At 44.0% G+C, this 18,033-nt stretch overlaps 1 protein-coding gene across 1 annotated transcript in view; it reads left to right on the top strand.

Annotated features, from left to right (window-relative positions):
* The window catches only part of MTURN (maturin, neural progenitor differentiation regulator homolog), a 32,997-nt gene extending 15,241 nt beyond the window's left edge, over positions 1–17,756 (top strand). The window contains exon 3 of the mRNA XM_019958820.2: positions 12,441–17,756. Coding sequence (XP_019814379.1) covers positions 12,441–12,551 — 111 coding nt within the window. The 3' untranslated portion in view covers positions 12,552–17,756. The remainder of the gene's footprint in view (positions 1–12,440) is intronic.
* Positions 17,757–18,033: the final 277 nt, after the last annotated feature.

The raw sequence follows: 18,033 nt of genomic DNA, 5'->3' as shown, positions 1-18,033 counted from the left end.
TTCTAAGACTGTTTGACTCATCCAAAATAGATTTTTGACTTACAGATACTGGTCTATCCCACTTTGATCCATTCAATTTGTATTTACTGAGCACCCAGTAAGCACTTGACACTCTTTACTGCTCTGTCCCTAGCACTTGAACCAGACAAATGAAAATCTTAGATCTCACGGGGCTTGTATTCTAGTGTCAGGGAGACAAGATAATTGAGGACAACACATAACGTGTTAGTGACAAGTGCCAAGGAGAAAACAACATGAGTCAGGGAAAGGGGGTGAGGAGTGTCTGAGGCCCTGACAGTTTTGATTAGGGGAGCAGGCAATGCTTCCCTGAGAAGGCTACTTAAGTGAAACTGAAGTGAGATGTGGGCCGTGAGGGGATCCGCAGGAAGAGCTTTCCAGGTAGGGAGAACAGCAGATACAACCACAGGGGGAGAGAAAGCCAGGGCTCAGGGAACAAGGGGAGGCTGGTGTGGCCCGAGTGAAGGGGGAAGGCAGGAAGAGTGAGAGATGAATCTGAGGAATTTCCAGGGCTTGCGGGTCACAGAAGGACTTGACCTGGGGAGCCTCTGAAGGGCTTGAGCACCAGAGAGATTCACTTAGCAGAGAGCAGGCTGTGAGGGGGAGAGGGGGTACAGGAGCCCCGTAAGGAGGCTGTCACTGTCATCCAAAAGGAAGATGAGGATGACTCCAGAGTTCCTCATCTACTCACTGAAGGGAATGGCGTTCGTTTACTGAAATGGGACAGTTGCAGGAAGAAACTTAGGGAGTGAGACCACCAAGACTTCAGATGTGGACTTGTCAGTGTTTGAAATGCCTGTTAGACATCCGAGTAGAGACATCAAAGCAGGCAAAAGTTAAAGAAAAAAAAATGGATTCCCGTAAATCTTACCTTCCCCCCCGACCCCCCCCTCCAAATATCTGATTAGCACATGATACTCACTTTGCAGCTGGTTTCCACAGAGGGTCCACTCATGAGCTGGCCACCTGATTCTCATCTGTGGTGGCTAGCAACAGGTTACCGGCAGAATGTGCTTCACTGGGGAAGGTGAACTCCCACCAGAGCCCCTTTTGCCATCTTGCTTTATCAAGCCTATGGCTGTGCTTAAGCAACCAGGCAGCCGTATGTAAAGGGGAAAAAATGCAGTCCAAAAAATCCAGATATTTAGCTAAAAGCGATTGACTTGGTTGAGTACTTTCTTTCAGATCAAGCTGCTTTGTGTAACAGAGACACACAGATTTTATTAATGCTGTTGGGCTTCCTGAGTTCATTTCTCAAGTGGAGCCTTCTGCCAAAGCGGGCAGGATGGTTCTCCCAAGGTGGGGCCTTTGCCTGGTACGAGGCCCCCTTTGCTAGGGAAGCTTTTGTGTGCTGGGCGCTCCAGCTGAGTTTTTTGTCTTCAGCGAAGTGCCTTCTCAGGGCTGCTGAGGGTGAAATACACACAGGCTTGGGTTTCTCTCAGTTAGGATGTGCCCTAGATCGGATGAGAGGGGAGTGTTACAGACCCGGGTGAAGGACTTCTGGAAATCAGGGGGAAGCTTCACCCTCTCCCTCTCCACAGAAGAGTGCCTTTCTCCCCACTGCTCGTAGTATTTGTTGAAGTAACATGTACCCAAATGCTGCAAGGTTATCAAGCCGGTGAACTTGAGTATGTCATTTGCCTGAAAATTTTTGATAATCTGATCCAATTGTGCAGCTGCTTTTTTTTTTTTTAATAGTTGGGGAAACCACAGGAGGAATATTTTCACCTTCATCTTAGAACAGCCTCACTCATGGCTTTGAATCCTTGTTTTCCCTTGGCAGGCCCATTGCCAGCCCCTATCTTGTGGACCTTTCTATTGACAGCTTTCTGCTGCCTTTGGGGGCAGCGGTCAAGCAGAGTCAGTTCACTTTGCTGAAGCCCACACATGCCTGCCTGCCTGGATGGAATCATCTCCCAGCCCTCCCAAGCATGCTACGTAGCGCGCTTTACCTTTAGACCTTCCCGTTTCCTAGATGCTGTGCTTCTCCCTGCTTTCTGTTTGCCTCCCCGCCCCTCCCTTGCCAAACAACCAATCTCACAGAGTCCGTGCCCTACCAGAGAAATCTGTTGTTGGATTTGACAAGAAAAAATAATTATTCTTTTTCTTATTCACCATCTTACCTTCCTCTTTTTCCTCTGTCTCTTCATAACATAATTAACAAAATGCAGGATCATCTGCTATTGGTGAGTAAGAGACAGGCGTGTGCGCTCAGTCGTGTCTGACTCTTTTCGACTCCATGGGCTGTAGCCCACCAGGCGCCTCTGTCCATGGAATTTTCTAGGCAAGAATACTGCAGCGGGTTGCCATTTCCTTCTCCAGAGTATCTTCCTGACCCAGGGGTAGAACTCGCATCTCTTTGTCTCTTGTGTCTCCTGTGTTGGCAGGTGGTTTCTTTACCACCACGCCACCTGGAAAGCTCCTGTAGGAGACAGGGCACAGTGCCTAGTCCTGTGCTCTAGGGGCTGGCTTTCTGGGAGGAGAGGCAGCCCAGAAAAGTACAAAGAAGGCCCAGGTTACATGACTAAGCACTGATTTCGGTCCAGACACTGCCTGACACTGTGCAGATGGAGGGAGGGAGTTCCATTCCCTGTCTCCTTGCTCCACTCTGCTGGTTCTTTGGGGAAGTGTTTTCCGAGAGGATGTCAGTGAACAGGCACCGACCGCAGCATGATGGTTGTGGTCCCTTGACCTAGTTATGCAGAATCAGGTTACTACAGTGATGAAGAACCCATGCTCTGGGGGGCAGGCTGCCTGGATTCAAATCCCAGGTCTGCCACTTGCTGGCTGTGTGACCTCAGCTAAATTACTTGACCTTGCTGTTTCTCAGTTTCCTCATTTGTTAAAATTAGGAAACAAATGACAATAGTTACCCTAGGGTTGCTGTGAGGATTAAACGACACGAGTTTTGTTGGGGACTTAGTGCAGTGCAGCACACATGAGAAGCACTGATTAAAGGCTGACATTGACATGGATGGGATGGGGACACTTGGCAAAATACTGTTGAGAAGTGAGCTCAGTAGTGAAAACTTTCTTGGGACTCTTAGGTTTTTGGTGGAGAGAGAAAACCATTTGCTAAGTCATTTCGGCACACACTTAACAGAATCTTCTGGCTTAGGTAAAGGATTTTCAAGGGGTAGTGTTGAGGTATTATAGCCAAAAGTTTATCAACATTGATTTTGGCAAAATAATAATCATCCATTCGGTACTTCATCCATGCAGTTCACTGGGGTGGAGGCTCATGCTACAAGAGGGACGACCAGATGCTCCTCTCCTGCAGAGGGACACAGGACCAAAGAGCCTCTGGTGACAAGGCTATGAATGATACTTATTTTCTTTTCTGGATTTTCTAAATTTTCCATGATGTTACAGAAACCATTTATGATCAGGAACTATGTTGTGATTTTTTTTTAAATGTTGTTTTGTCCACAATGTGTCCAGAGGACTGGGAATCTCAGATGTGAGTGGGCTCATCGAGGAATGATGTATGGGCAGGGGCTTCCTGGGGAGGTGAGACTTGAAGAAAGGGCAAGATCTGGATTGGGTCAGCAGGGGAGGAGGGCTGGCCAAGAATAAAGACCAGAAAGGCCTGCCTTGGCTCCTTTACTGAGAGAACCTTAGAGATGTCCCTACGTGGGGCATGGTGCTCAGCCCCGGCCTGGCCAGCTCCTAGCCTGTGCGGCCTCTAGCAGGTTGTTCAGCCTTAGTGTTCCCATCTTTAAAATGGGGGTCATACATGTTTCACTGTCTTATGGATGCATGGAGAGCTTCAGAATCAGAACACACACAGGGCTGTCAAAGCCCAGCCGCCCTATCAAGGTTAGTCTCCATTTCCAGGGGCTTCCCTGGTGGCTCAGCAGTACAGAATCCGCCTGCCAATGCAAGAGACACGGGTTCAGTCTCTGGGTCAGGAAGATCCCCTGAAGAAGGAAATGGCAACCCACTCCAGTATTCTTGCCTGGGAAATCACATGGACAGAGGAGCCTGGCAGCTTACAGTCTATGGGGTTGCAAAGAACAGGACATGAGTTAGTGACTAAACAATAACTACAGCCCCATTTCCAGCTCATAACTGCTGTTAGGAAATGCATATTAGGTGGATATGCTCCATGGATGGAGCAGGGCAGCCTCCTCCTGGACTTACCCATCCTCTGCTACACTCCAGGGGCATCCTAGCTTCTACCTAGTTTTCCCCCTTCCTGCCGGATTGTCATATTCAAATGCTACATGTGTGCAGTGACAACACCACGCAGGCTGTCACTGCGGTTTGTGAGCAGATGGGTTTCTCTGTGTCCTGAGACCAGTAATGGCTTCAGAGACACCTGTCACCAGCCTCGATAAATGTGAGTTGGAAAATTGTTGGAGTCCTGCATTTTTCTTGTTTAAATGGTCCTGAATTGATGGTTGCTGGTTATCACATGAGTGAGCTAGTCAATGAAAGAGTGGTTATGGGTCTAAGTAATATTGATCATACTGTTCCTTTTTATCCCCTCCATGTTTTTGTATCTTTTATTTAGTAGTGATTGACAGTCTCCCCCCTGGTTAGAGAACAGTTCACAAGAGAAGGGAGAGCTTACCATTTCCAAGTTAGCTGTAAAACCAAACCTCATCTTTGCCCTTTCAGCTCTCTCAAAGCCTTACTCTATTCTCCTGGAGTGTTATTCTTCCTCCTCTTCCCAGCACTGTGGACGTTAGGTCATGAAGCACCTGTTGCTATGACAATTCTCTGTGCTGTTTTGGTTGATGTTGCTTTCATGGCCCTTCATTGAGTGAGAGCCCACGCTTTTCCAGGTTTTCTCACTCAGATTAACCTTCGTCCTCTCCCTGGGGTTGCTATGTGACTCCACGTTTTTTTCTCTTTTGAGAAGCAGAGACATTTCCACAAGAAAAATTTCCTTAATTATGTCTTACTGACATGAGCAAGATTGTTAATTTTTTTTGCCACTAGTGGCTGGAGAGCTAGGGATTAAACCCCACAGGAAAACCCTTTGTGACCCAGAAAAAGTTCATTTCTTGCTTCTACTCTTCTAGTCTGCTAGAGTTTCAAGCATCTGGAAGAAGAGAAAGAATCCACCTGTGGGAAGCTACCCCAGTGGGTCATAAAGTCTGATAGGAAAGATTATGCACAAATGTGGGTTTTAATAAAGACACATTGAATTAACAACATTATAAATCAACTATACTTCAAAAAATATTGATAAGAAAAACAAACACAAAACAGCCAACCACATCCAGAAGAAAACCACATTGAACACTGACAATTTAAGTTTATCATGGCATTTGTTGTTTGCTCATGTTTTGAACATTCAAACCCTTGTCATTTAGGGTATGATGCCCCTAAAGTAAGAGAGTACCTATTGCTCTTGTCCATTTGGGTCTTACATCACTCTTGCCGTTTAACCTCTATTTACTTTTCCTATTATGGAGAAGACAGACTGACCAGGATCCCATCAGAGGTTTATTGGTAGCACTAGCCTCATGGCTTAAGATCGTTGTTTTTGCTCAGTGGCTAAGTAGTGTCTTTTTGACCCCACGGACTGCAGCACGCCTGGCTCCCTGTCCTTTACTTCACTATCTCCTGGAGTTTGCCCAAGTTCATGTCCATTGAATCAGTGATGCCATCCAACCGTCTCATCCTCTGCCACTCTCTTCTCCGGGCTTAAGATAAACAGTGACAAATTTCCCAAATGCTTTAGAGTCTCAGTACTCAGACTGTGGTTTCTGGAGCAGCAGTATCCCCATCACCTGGGAGCTTGTTAGCAAAGCAGAATCTTGGGTCCCACCTGAGACCCACTGAATCATAGTCTCCCTTTTAGGTAGATCCCAAGGTGAGTCATGTACACAGCAAAGTATGAGAAATGCTGCTTCAAAAAGTCCTCTGTAAGGAGCTTACAGGGACCTCAGAAGCCACAGGGCTCTTCCTGGAAGCCCCAGATGCCTAGCTGGTTGACCATGCACTCCAAGGCCTAGATACTGTCTCCTTTTATAAAGACAGTATAGTCTGCGTGCTTGAGTGCCACCTTCAGAGATAGCAGATGCTAAATGCCAACTGATTTCAGCCTCAGCTAGTTTATCAGATCAGATCAGATCAGTTGCTCAGTCATGTCCAACTCTTTGCGACCCCATGAATCGCAGCACGCCAGGCCTCCCTGTCCATCACTAACTCCCGGAGTTCACTCAGACTCACATCCATCGAGTCAGTGATGCCATCCAGCCATCTCATCCTCTGTCATCCCCTTCTCCTCTTTCCCCCAATCCCTCCCAGCATCAGAGTCTTTTCCAATGAGTCAACTCTTCGCATGAGGTGGCCAAAGTACTGGAGTTTCAGCTTTAGCATCATTCCTTCCAAAGAAATCCCAGGGCTGATCTCCTTCAGAATGGACTGGTTGGATGTCCTTGCAGTCCAAGGGACTCTCAAGAGTCTTCTCCAACACCACAGTTCAAAAGCATCAATTCTTCGGTGCTCAGCTTTCTTCACGGTCCAACTCTCACATCCATACATGACCACAGGAAAAACCATAGCCTTGACTAGACGAACCTTTATACCACCTTTAAAAGACCTGGAGTTAGTTTTGCAGATAACCAATACTCTCATGGGTCCAAAGAGCTTTAGTTCTCAAGGATTGGCATCTCTGCCCGTTAGGTACAACCCTGTTAGGATGGGTGGACTCCAGTAGTCCCTATGTGTTCAGAGAAAGTTCCGAAGGAGCAAGACCCTGGGAATGTTATCATTGTCCAGAGCATTGTCCAGAGCAATCATAAAGATTTTTTTCCAGGAAAGTGAAAAAATTTTACTAAAATAAAAGTGAATGATTCTATCAGGAGTAATTTAAATATACTTGACAGGATTTCTTGGCCTGTCTTTTTCCTTATAAGAATGTGTGGGTGCAGTTAAAGCAAGGACTCAGGATTCTTCCCAGTATGTTTATACTCCTGTTTCTGATATGTCTTCTTGACTGTTAAAATTTTGGATGCAGTAATTAAATTTATTTTTTTTCCAGTCTGGCTCTTCAATCTATTCTTTTTCCCCCCAGTTTTATTGGGATGTAATTGACATAAAGCATTGTATAAGTTTATGGTGTACAGCATAGTGATTTGACTTACATACATCATGAAAAATAGTTATCACAGTAAGTTTCATGAATATCCATCATCTTATATAGATACAAAATGAAATAGAAAATAAAACCTTTCTTTCTTGTAATGAGAACTCTTAGGATTTACTGTTTTAACAACTTTCTTATATAGCATGCAGCAATGTTTAATTATATTTACCATGATGTACATTACATCCCTAGTATTTATTTATTAATAACTTATAACTGAAAGTTTGTACTTTTTGATTGTCTTCATCCAGTTCTCCCTCCCCACCCCACCCCCACCTCTGGTAACCCAGAAGTTAGATTTATCTACCATAGATGAGAGTGGAGGCAGAGGTGGCAATGCTAGATTATTACATATCTGTATGGTGTCCTTTCTTGCTCTTATGCTTTTTTCGTTCTCCTCTGCATGCTTCCAAATTGTACATACTCATAAATGTTGATGCTAACACTGCATATTGAATTTTTTAATGTTTATTACTCAGTTGAAAACACTGAAGCCTCCAGCCAAAGAAATAGCATGGACAGCTGGAAGGGAATCTCCCAGGTAGCCTAGTGGTTAGCTATGTGAAGTCTACAACCCAGTGGCCTGGTTTTGAATCCTTCTCTGACGCTTCCTGGGTAACATTGGGCAAATTTACTCAACATCTCTTTGTAAAGGAGAGATAATACCTACCACATAGGATTATTATGAAGACGTGTGGAATTCAGGTACAGAAAGCTGCTTATACTGTACCTATCACAGTAGCCTAACCAATATTAACTCTTAGATTGAATCTGAAGTATGACAGAATTGGTTGGTTCCTTGGAATGGAAGCCTGGGAATCAAATGAAGAGGCTGATAGAACTGAGTTTCTTAGTTCTCATCCTACTTCCTAGGACTGATTAGCCATGAGGGGGTCTAGAAGCAAGCCCAGTAGAAGAGAGAAGAAGAAGCAGGGGGTGGAGACAGGCTACTCATGCATCATTAGTCCCCTTGAATCACTGAACTGGCTGTGCTTTAAAATGAGAAACAGAAAGTCTTTGTAACCAGATGATTCATATGAGGCTCTATGGTTTGCAGACCATGGCCACATTCACTTTCTCGTTTAATCTCCATAGTTTCTCTGGAGTAGAGCAGCTGTCCTTTACAGAGAAGGACGCTGAGGCTCAGCAAAGGTGGGGTCCCCCAACCAGAACCCTGGCTTCCAGCTGCCAGGTCTAGTGCCTTTTCCACAGAACCTCTCAATGAATCTGCAGACCCTTTACTAAGGTACCTGAAATGTCCTGACAGCCATTGAGAGCTACTTCTTTTCTCTCTATATGTAAGGATGGGGGTACATGCATCGTGCTCAGTTGGTTCAGGCGTGTCTGACACTGCAAACCCTATGGACTGCAGCCCACCAGGCTCCTCTATCCATGGGATTCTCCAGGCAAGAATACCAGAGTGGGTTTCCATGCCTTCCTCCAAGGGATTTTCCCTACCCAGGGATTGACCCCGTGTCTCTTATGTCTCCTGCATTGGCAGTCGGGTTCTTTACCACTAGCACTCCTGGAAGCCCAAGAGCTCTCAAATTAGCATCTGAATGTTTCCTGCCAAAGAGAAGGGCCTCCCAGTGTGGCTGATGCTCTGGACCTAGACCTTTGTGCTTTGGATTCACACACAAGATAAGGTGGGAAGCTGGGCAGAGGAGAGGGGTAGGGTTTCATGCTTGGCTTGCTGGAACCTCTTCTACAAGCCAACCTAAGCTGAGGAGAGGGTGGGTATTAAGGGATACCTACAGTTGGGGTCCATGTGAATTATGTAAAGTATAATGACAGAGGCTAATCAATGGCATGTCACTTTAGGACAAGATGGCCAATATATAGATGCCTGCCTCAGCTGCACTTTCTGTGCCTGTGACAGCCATTGCTGACCAAACAGGATCTTCCCCACTGAGCCTCAGAATTGTCCTGAACCCAAGGCTCCTGGCAGCCCGTCAGATTTGTTAACTGAAAAGGAATCCAGTGACCATTCCTCTTTCAAGGAGCATCCCTTCAGTACAATGAGAAGTTACATTTCTTATTGAATTTATGAGTCTTCTTTTAGCATTTTGGTGACTCTGAAGTTCTTGGTCACAGCGACAATATTTATGTTTTATCAGCTACTTCAGTGGTACCGTTCATTCGATACTCTCACCTTGCTGTGTCATCCAGCAGCTCTTGAAACTGAACACCGAAATATTAGTCAACTGTGTTCATGGTAACCAACCATCTTTTTTCCCTCCTTGGAGTGCAGCTTTACCTTTTATTCCATCCACTAAGATAAAGAAGGGAGACAGTGGTAGGAGAAAGGGGCTTCTCCCTTTCCCCAGCACACACAAGATAGATGCACACTGTGGAGACAAGATGTGCCCTCCCTGCCCTTCTCCGCAGTCAGCAGTGTCTCTGAGACAGCTGCAGCCTTCTGAGCTCATGTCTGCAGTTGGCTGTGGTGCCTTGGCAGACCCTGTGCATCATATGATCAATGATGCCCGGCAGATGATTTTTGTCCCAAGTATGTTCAGAGGGCTCTCCGAGACCTGTAAAGAGTTGTGGTCTGAGAACTTCAGGGTAAAGGTGTTACTTTGGTCAGGACTCTGCTTACCCTTTCCTCCTTGAAGTCTTTGAGAGGGAATGGCAAGGGGGCAGATGGCAGGGTGCTGGGAGGCAGTGCAGAGTCAACGGAACAGTCCATCTTGCTTTGTTCTAATGCATTTAGTATTTGGATCATAGGGCCATTCAGTGAAGTGGCCTGAAAATGGTTGATCCTTGCCTAAAAATGATCAACCAAGGGGCCACATGTGAGAAAGGGCAGCCCTGGATCACAAGACAGGGCCAAGATGCCCACAGCCATGGCTTCCTGCCCACACCAGAGCATTCATCCCTATTGAACCGACCCAGCAAGGGGCACTCACAGTTTCTAACCAGGACCAGCCAGTGCTTCAAGAAAATGTTTACTGTGTATTTATTGTGAATTTCCCTGATGATAATTATAGAGCATTTGGAAAATACAGAAAGATCAAAAGGAAAAAAAATTATCCATAGTCACATTGCCTAAAAGACTGCTCTTAAAATTTGGGCTTATTTCATTGAAGTCTTTTTTTCTTTGCATTTGTATATACTTAAAAAAAAATTGTGTCATAATGAAAATGTAATTTTCATCATCTTTTTTATACACATGAGAACATTTTTTAAAAATTATTTTTATTTATTTTTGGCTGTGCTGGGTCTTCATTGCTGTGCCTGGGCTTTCTCTGGTTGCAGTATGTGGGCTTCTCATTGTGATGGCTTCTTCTGTGGGACCGGGGCTCTGGAGCACAGGCTCAGCAGTTGTGACCTGTGGGCTTAGTTGCCCTGAGGCAAGTGAAATCTTCCCAGACAAGGGATCGAACCAGTGTCCCCTGCATTGGCAGGTGGATTTTTAATCACTGGACCACCAGGGAAGTCCAGTACATTTTCTTATATCATTAGATAACTCAAAAATATCACTTTAAGTGGATATATAAGATTCCATTTTATGGATGCACCATAATTTATTTTAACCATTTTGTTGAATGTTTTAGTAGTTTCTGTGTTTTTACATGTGTGTTATGAATAATACATCATGAATTTTTATAGGAAAAAATATAGAGGGGAATAGATATTAACATCTTGATGGGATAGTCAGCACTGTTCATTGTACTGCTGCTGACAGCCCAGATATCTGTGTGTGCATAAATATTATATGTGGATGATAGTTAAAAGTAGAGACTCTCTAGACTCTCTGATAAAACCTACTAGCCCTGTGAGCACCAATCCACTGAGCAATTGACATTTCCATCAAATAATTTTATGAAAATAATTACGAAGGTAGCTGACTTCCATGAGATATCCATAGCTGCTGTACTGAGTCCTGTTAAGTGCTGTTGAATTTTTTTTAACTGAAATATAGTTTATTTACAACATTTTGTTAGTTTCAGGTATCCATTTAAGTTATTACATAACAATGACTATAATCCCCCATGCTATACAATATATTCTTATTGCTTATTTACTTTACATGTAATTGTATCTCTGAACCCCCTACTCCTGTTTTGCCCCTTTCTCCTTCTCTCTCCCTACTGGTCACCACAAGTTTGTTCTCTATGAGTCTTTTTCTGTTTTGTTGTATGCATTCATATGATTTTTTAGATTCCACATATAAGTGATAACAGTATTTGTCTTTCTCTATCTGACTTACTTCACTAAGCATAATACTCTCTAGGTTTATCCATGTTGTTGCAAGTGGCAGAATTTCATTCTTTTTCATGGCTGAGTAATAACTCCAGTGTGTGTGTGTGTGTGTGTGTGTGTGTGTCACGTCTTCTTTATCCAGTCATCTGTTGGTGGACATTTAGGTTACTTCCGTATCTTGGCTATTGTGAATAATGCTGCTGTGTACATTGGGGTACATGTGTCTTTTTGAGTTAGTATTTTTGTTTTCTTCAGATACATACCCAGGAGTGGAATTGCTGGGTGGTATGGTAGTTCTATTTTTAGCTTTTTGAGGAACCTCCGTCCTGTTTTCCACGGTGGCTGCACCAATTTACATTCCCACCAACAGTGTAGTACGGTTCCTTTTTCTCCACATCCTCTCCAATATTTGCTGTTTATAGACTTTTTGATAACAGCCATTCTGAAGTTTGAAGTGATATTATTGTGGTTTTGATTTTCATTTCTCTAATAATTAGCAGTGTTGAGCATCTTTTCATGTGCCTGTTGGCCATCTGTATCTCAGGTCTTCTGCCCATTTTTTGATTGTTTTTTTTTTTTTTTGATATTGAGTTGTATGAGCTGTTTATGTATCTTGAATATTAATCCCTTATCAGTCATATAATTTGCAAATATTTCTCCTATTCAGTAGGTTGTCTTTTTGTATTGTCAGTGGTTTCCTTTGCTGTGCAAAAGCTTTTAAGTTCCATTAGGTCCCATTTGTTTGTTTTTCCTTTTATTTCTTTTACCTTAGGAGATAGATCCAAAACTATATTGCTACAATTTATGTTAAAGAGTGTTATGCTTATGTTTCCTTCTAGGAGTTTTATGGTTTCTGGTCTTACATTTAGATCTTTACTCCGTTTTGAGTTTATTTTTGTATATGATGTGAGAGAATGTTCTAATTTCATTCTTCTACATGGAGCTGTCCAGTTTTCTCAGCACGACTTATTGAAGAGAGTGTCTTTTCTCCATTGTGTATCCTTGCCTCCCTTGTCGTCAGTGCTGTTGAATTTGTATCAGCTGCCTTTGGTTGTCTTCCTGCCTTTTGGCCACTTGGCACTTACAGCTGCTTCTCTTCTCTCCCCTGTAGTTACTGGGGCTTCCGGATGCAGATGACGACGCTTTTGAGGAGTACAGTGCAGACGTGGAAGAGGAGGAGCCAGAAGCGGACCACCCCCAGATGGGGGTCAGTCAGCAGTAGACTTCCGAGGGCTCCCGCCTGAGAAGGAGAGTGAGCCCCGTGTACCTAGGGTGGGGTCGTGAGCTCCTGGGTTAGCATTTTGCATTAGCACTTCGAAACAGGACGTCTGACTCCCAGCATCCAAATTAATATGAAATACCTTTTTAATGACCACACAATATCTGGGATGAGCTTTGCTCAGAAGTGACCTGAATTTTACTCCCGTTTCAGTGGGTCTCTATGGAGTTGTCTCGGTAGCCTTTGCCAGTTTGAATTTAGAGTCCATTCTGTGGCTGACTGTTCTCTCTTGAGTTTATGTTGGAGAACTAACATTTGCTGACTCGAATGTCGAGAACTCTGAATGTATTAAGGATATGCGTTGAGTCATCACAGGTGACATTACTGAGGGAAAGCATGGCAGAGAAGAAATGCAGTCTGCACTTTTAATGTACCTTTTAAGTGTGTGTAAGTGGAAGGTTTTGCTTATAAAGCATGAGTTTTAATATCTAGTCATTAAAACTGCCCAAGTGCAAATACACGGGCAGAAAAGGAGAATGACTTAATTTTGGATTAAGAGGGTAAGAGAAGCAAAGAAGCCTTTGTTGAAGTGTCCTGCCATTACTGAGTTACCTGGGTATAGAGCAACTGGTTCATGGTTAGGTAGAAACATTACCTGCATGTTCAATTATTTTAAAACATGCTGATTCCAAAGCTACTTTTAAAGTGGAGAATATAAATGGGATGACATAAATTATTGATTTCTTGAAAATGTTTATAAGCCACCCCCATATGAAACATTTACCTTCTCTCTTTATAACAAGATGGCAACTTATTAAATTATGAAAACATCCCAGCTCCAAGTGCCACTTAAACTTTGAAGCCATAGATGAATTTAAAAGGAAAATAAACCAGGATAAAAAAATTTTTTTTTAAATATGATGGAATCCTTCTTTACTTCCTTAATTCATCTCTTATTCTTTCAAAAAAAGTCAAGAAAAAGATCCCACTCTATAAGTTATTTAAAAATTGTAATCAAGTGCTTTGAGGAATTCAATTGCAGTGAAGTCATAAAGTGATATGAAGGTGGGACTTTTTAAATCATGGGTTAGCTTGGTTCAGTGGGGAAGTTTTAATGATCAAAATAGTCAGACAACTCACAGGAACAACTGTGATAATAACTGGGAACACTGCTGTCACCTTTTGGCCACAAACACCGAGTGGGGAAATTCTTTGCAATGCTAACATGGAATTATTTAAAACATTCATTTTTCTTAGACCCTTCTGCATCTCTGGTTTTAATAAAAGATGTGGACTGCCTCTTTTACAGCACTTGACAAGTCATAACATCTGGGGTGGAACTGTTGTTAACATGCACACATGTGCCTGTTGGGTTGTCAAAGTTTTAGATTAAGAAAGCAGCAGTAGAGGCCACAGAGCTCATGGGAGTCTTGTATATCTTCCAGGCATGTCGGTGTAAACTTGATTATCTCAACAATTTCTGTTTAATTGATTGGTGCTGTGAGGAGCACAGCTGCTTGTGGTTAAAATGGTGTCCTGCAGTTTTAAGTCATCGGGTAAAATAATTTCGCGGTTTCCATCCGTGCTTCAGTGCCCACGTTTTGTCTTGATTTTTTTTTTCTTGGAAAGACATATTAAAGGTTAGCTTAAAGTGAAATGAATTTCCTTTAGAGTAGCCTGTTAACAAAACAAACCTTGAGGTTTCATCCAGTGGGGTGAGCAGACTCCATGCCTTGCTCTCATGCCCGTGTTCTGATTGGCTGTGTACCTGAGCACAGGTGATTGAAATTGCACCTCCCCATAGGTAGCACCCAGATTCATAAGCTCCATTTTCACACAGTAGGCCGAAAGGATGCCTTCTGCCACCAAAATGAAGACGCTTGACTAGCTTGCTCCATTCAGAGGTAAATTGGAAATTTTGTAGTTCGAGGCTTAAAAATCTAAATTTACATATGTTCAAAAATGGAATGGACATTAATATAAAATGTATTTTATGAAAAAAGTGTTTAGGCTTTGACCAGATGCATTTTGGTATTATTATGCAAATGTTCTCTGTTTATAAAAATCGAGCTGAGATTAACTCAGCCATTCCATGCCGGGGAGAAATCTGGTCTTTGTTCTGCCCCCAGGGGTTGGGGGGAACATCGCTGTGTGTTTCTTATTTTTGTGACAAAACCCCAAAGAACTTTGCGAATCAGATTGTTCCCTCTAAAGCTTCGTTTTCTCTGAGTGTGCATATCCGCTCCAGTGCACGCTGACACACGTGCACACGTGCACACACCCACCAGCGCTGTGGATTCTCTGTCCGGGTGGCACTAGAGCCTGCTCACTGTGGAGCCTCAGCTGGCTGGTCAGGGACGCAGCAGCCTGTGGTTCTCATTATGGAAGCGGTTCCCTGGCTAGACTCTCACAAACACATAAACACACTGAGCGGAGAGGCTCTGTGGCACCATGGGAGGAGCGGAGACCCAGGAGTTAGGAGACAGACCTGGATTTAGCCCTGACTCTGCCCGTGACCTTGGGCCAGTGACTTCACTCACCTAAAGCAGGTGGTGGTTGCCTTCCTGCTTGAACCACTGCCCTTCCTTAACTGTCTTATTGTGTGTGTGTATCAAGAGCTACAGTCAAGGAAACTCTTCAAGAATGCAAAGGAAATACCTTATGAATCTTGTTTGTGTTGGTCTGTGAGTGTTCGCAGCCCCTTAGCCCCAATGCTAAGGGGCTGATGAGATTCTCTTCCTTGGGTGAGAAGGTGAAGGAGGGCCCCCAGGATCATGGAAAACATACTGATTCCAGTTGGTGTGCTTTGCTGTGGAAGGCAAGGGTTTTCCTGGTGCCCTGACAGACTGGGACTTTGGAAGTAGAACAAGTTTAACTTAACCGAGAAGGGGAATTCACATGAGGAATAGCTGGGAGATAGTGAAAGATGAGTACTTTGTTGCCATGTTATCCAGGGAGAGAGAGAAGTAATAGGAAGTGACTGAGTATATATGCGCAGGCATGTGTGTGAGTGTGGGTGGGTGTGTGAATAGGGGGATGGTTGGTTGCTTATCAATCACTGTGGGCTAACTGTGAAGTCATGCCTGTGATCACATTACAAAACCTGGATCCCAGGTTTGAGTGAATCACAGAAACATTTTGCTAATGGTGACACAGTTACTTTCCCTGCCTACTAATCATACTGAAGAGACTTTGGGGAGTCGAAGAACAGATTCTGGAGGGAGGTGAGACCCCATAGTATCCCTGTGATCACCCTGGAGACCCCAGTGTCCACCCAAGTCTTCCAGGCTCCCAGCAGCACATAGTGCTTTTTCCCCCCATGTCTAGAACATGAAAAGTCTCTTATTTAGGGATTCTCCTTGTGTCTTGGTGCCAGAATCAAAGTTTCCAGTGTCTGCCAGTGAAACCTCTCTCCTCTCAGTCAGTGTCCACATAGGAGCAGAAACCTTTCCCCAGCACAAGTACATCTCTAAATTCTGCTTCTGGTTCATGAGAGCACAAAGTGTTTGGACCCAGGGGAGCTGCAATATTAGAGCATTGTCAGAATTTCTATTTTAGAAATCTTGCATATTAAAATGTACAGGTGGGGAAGCTGTGGTAGGAACAGACCTGATTTCCCATGGTTTGAGTGAAGACACGTAAGAATGGGCAGGACTTAACCTGGGGTAGGAGGAGAGGAGTGAAGTGTCCAATAGAATGACAGAGTTAGGGTCTGACTCTTTATAGCATAACTGCCTCTTGGCTTTATTTATTTAAAGTACAAGAGAACTATTTTCCTGGCTATCTCACCAGGGGCCTGCTTTCCTGATAAGGGACTGCTTGCCTGTTGAGAGGCGAGTCCTGAGTTGGGGGTGGCTTTGTGGCTTTAAAAATCCACCCCCACACCAGCCAAGGAGACAGTGGATGGCCTGCAAATTGGTGGAGTTCTGTTCCTCATTAAACCACCTGCCAGAGAAGCCTATGTTTCCAAAGTGCTGTCAGATCTGAGAGGGGCCTCTGATCACCTGGCAGGCAGGAGAACCGAAATTGACCTCGCTGTCTGCTGCAGAGAAGGGTCTGTATCAGAAATGTCCCCGCTGGCCAGAGGGCAGAGCCCACCTCCTCCACCACGCTCCCGGATTGTAGAAAGAGCACAATTGAAACGCAAGTGGATCCCAGATCCCGCTTCCCTCTAGTGAGTGTTAACTCCAAAGAGATGCCGTTGCCTGATTGGTTAGTCTCCAGAGTACCAGACAAGCCTCAAATGTTTTGCATTAAAAACAAATCCTCTTCCATAAAGACATAATCAGTTATCTTGGTGATACCAGGTATGAGGTGAAAGGCTGAAGTCTTCTGGATTTTATGCAGACTAATTCTCAGACTTGCCAGAATGCCCGTAGCCACTGGTATCCGTGGCAACGTGGTGTCTGTGGTAAAATATATTGCTAAAGCTCATGTTCATTGGGCAGGTTGTTAAATAAGGTATTGTCTTTTATATCACATTTGGATATCACTCACATTTGGATTACAAAAACAGGACCCGTGAGCATTTCATGTTGTAGAAAGTCCATTTAAAGCACGGTATGGTTGAATAGGCACAAGTAGTTAAAAGCAGGCGCCAGGCCACACACAAATGAACACAATTTGCTGAGAACTGTGCGTTCAAGTTGTTCAGTACCACGGAGAAAGCTGACGGTCTGTTCTTTGTAAAAACTGCCTTTGCCTGTTTTTTCCTTTTGTTTTTGTTTCTTCAGATTCAGTTTTTACTTTAAATACCTTCTGATAGGTAGGCAGATAAGATACAGAGCAGTGCTTTGTATCTCCTCAGCGTTTTAGAGGCGAGAGTAAACCGTCAGTTCTAGGGAAAACCTGAAACCATCTGTGAACCAGTCTTCACTTGTGTAAGAGAGCAGCGCTGAGCTATCCGCATAAGAAGCAAAAGCAAGGAACGGTTTGGGGCTTTTGTTTTTTAGGTGAGAAATGTTTCATGCAGGGTGTGTATGCTTTCTTTGCCTTTATATTTCTTTTCGAAGAAATCTCTTGTAAATTACAGAACTGTGAAATGGGTTGCCAAAAACTGTTGCCCTTCGTTAGATGCTTCAGCAGTGTAAACCCCAAACTGAACCCTGTCTACACCTGCTCCTTCCTCACTCCCCTGTGGGTGAGGATCTCATCCAACGATGTAATTACCATACGCTTGCTATTAAAGAGCCTTCCGATCTCTGGTGACATGTGCCTCTTGTTTACCGTCTCCACCACGTTTGGTCCTAAAGGACACCTTACTTGATCTGAAGGGGGACGGGAACTGGGGATCATCAGCCAGCTCTGTGGTCGCTATTGCTGGGGCCTGGCTGGGGTGGGAGTGGGCGAGTGAGGACGTGATTGCAACAACCACTGATACGATTCAGATGTTAATAATTGATGTATTTGGAAACATTAATCTATTCTGATGCTGCAGCTGGTGTTTAGTAATTTTCCACTCTTCCTTCAAACCTTAGATTTTTTT

This window comes from Bos indicus, chromosome 4 (genome assembly GCF_029378745.1).
Source record: "Bos indicus isolate NIAB-ARS_2022 breed Sahiwal x Tharparkar chromosome 4, NIAB-ARS_B.indTharparkar_mat_pri_1.0, whole genome shotgun sequence".
Taxonomy (NCBI): Eukaryota; Metazoa; Chordata; class Mammalia; order Artiodactyla; family Bovidae; genus Bos; species Bos indicus.
Note: the sequence above shows the minus strand (reverse complement) of the source record. Positions and strands in the feature narration are given on the sequence as shown.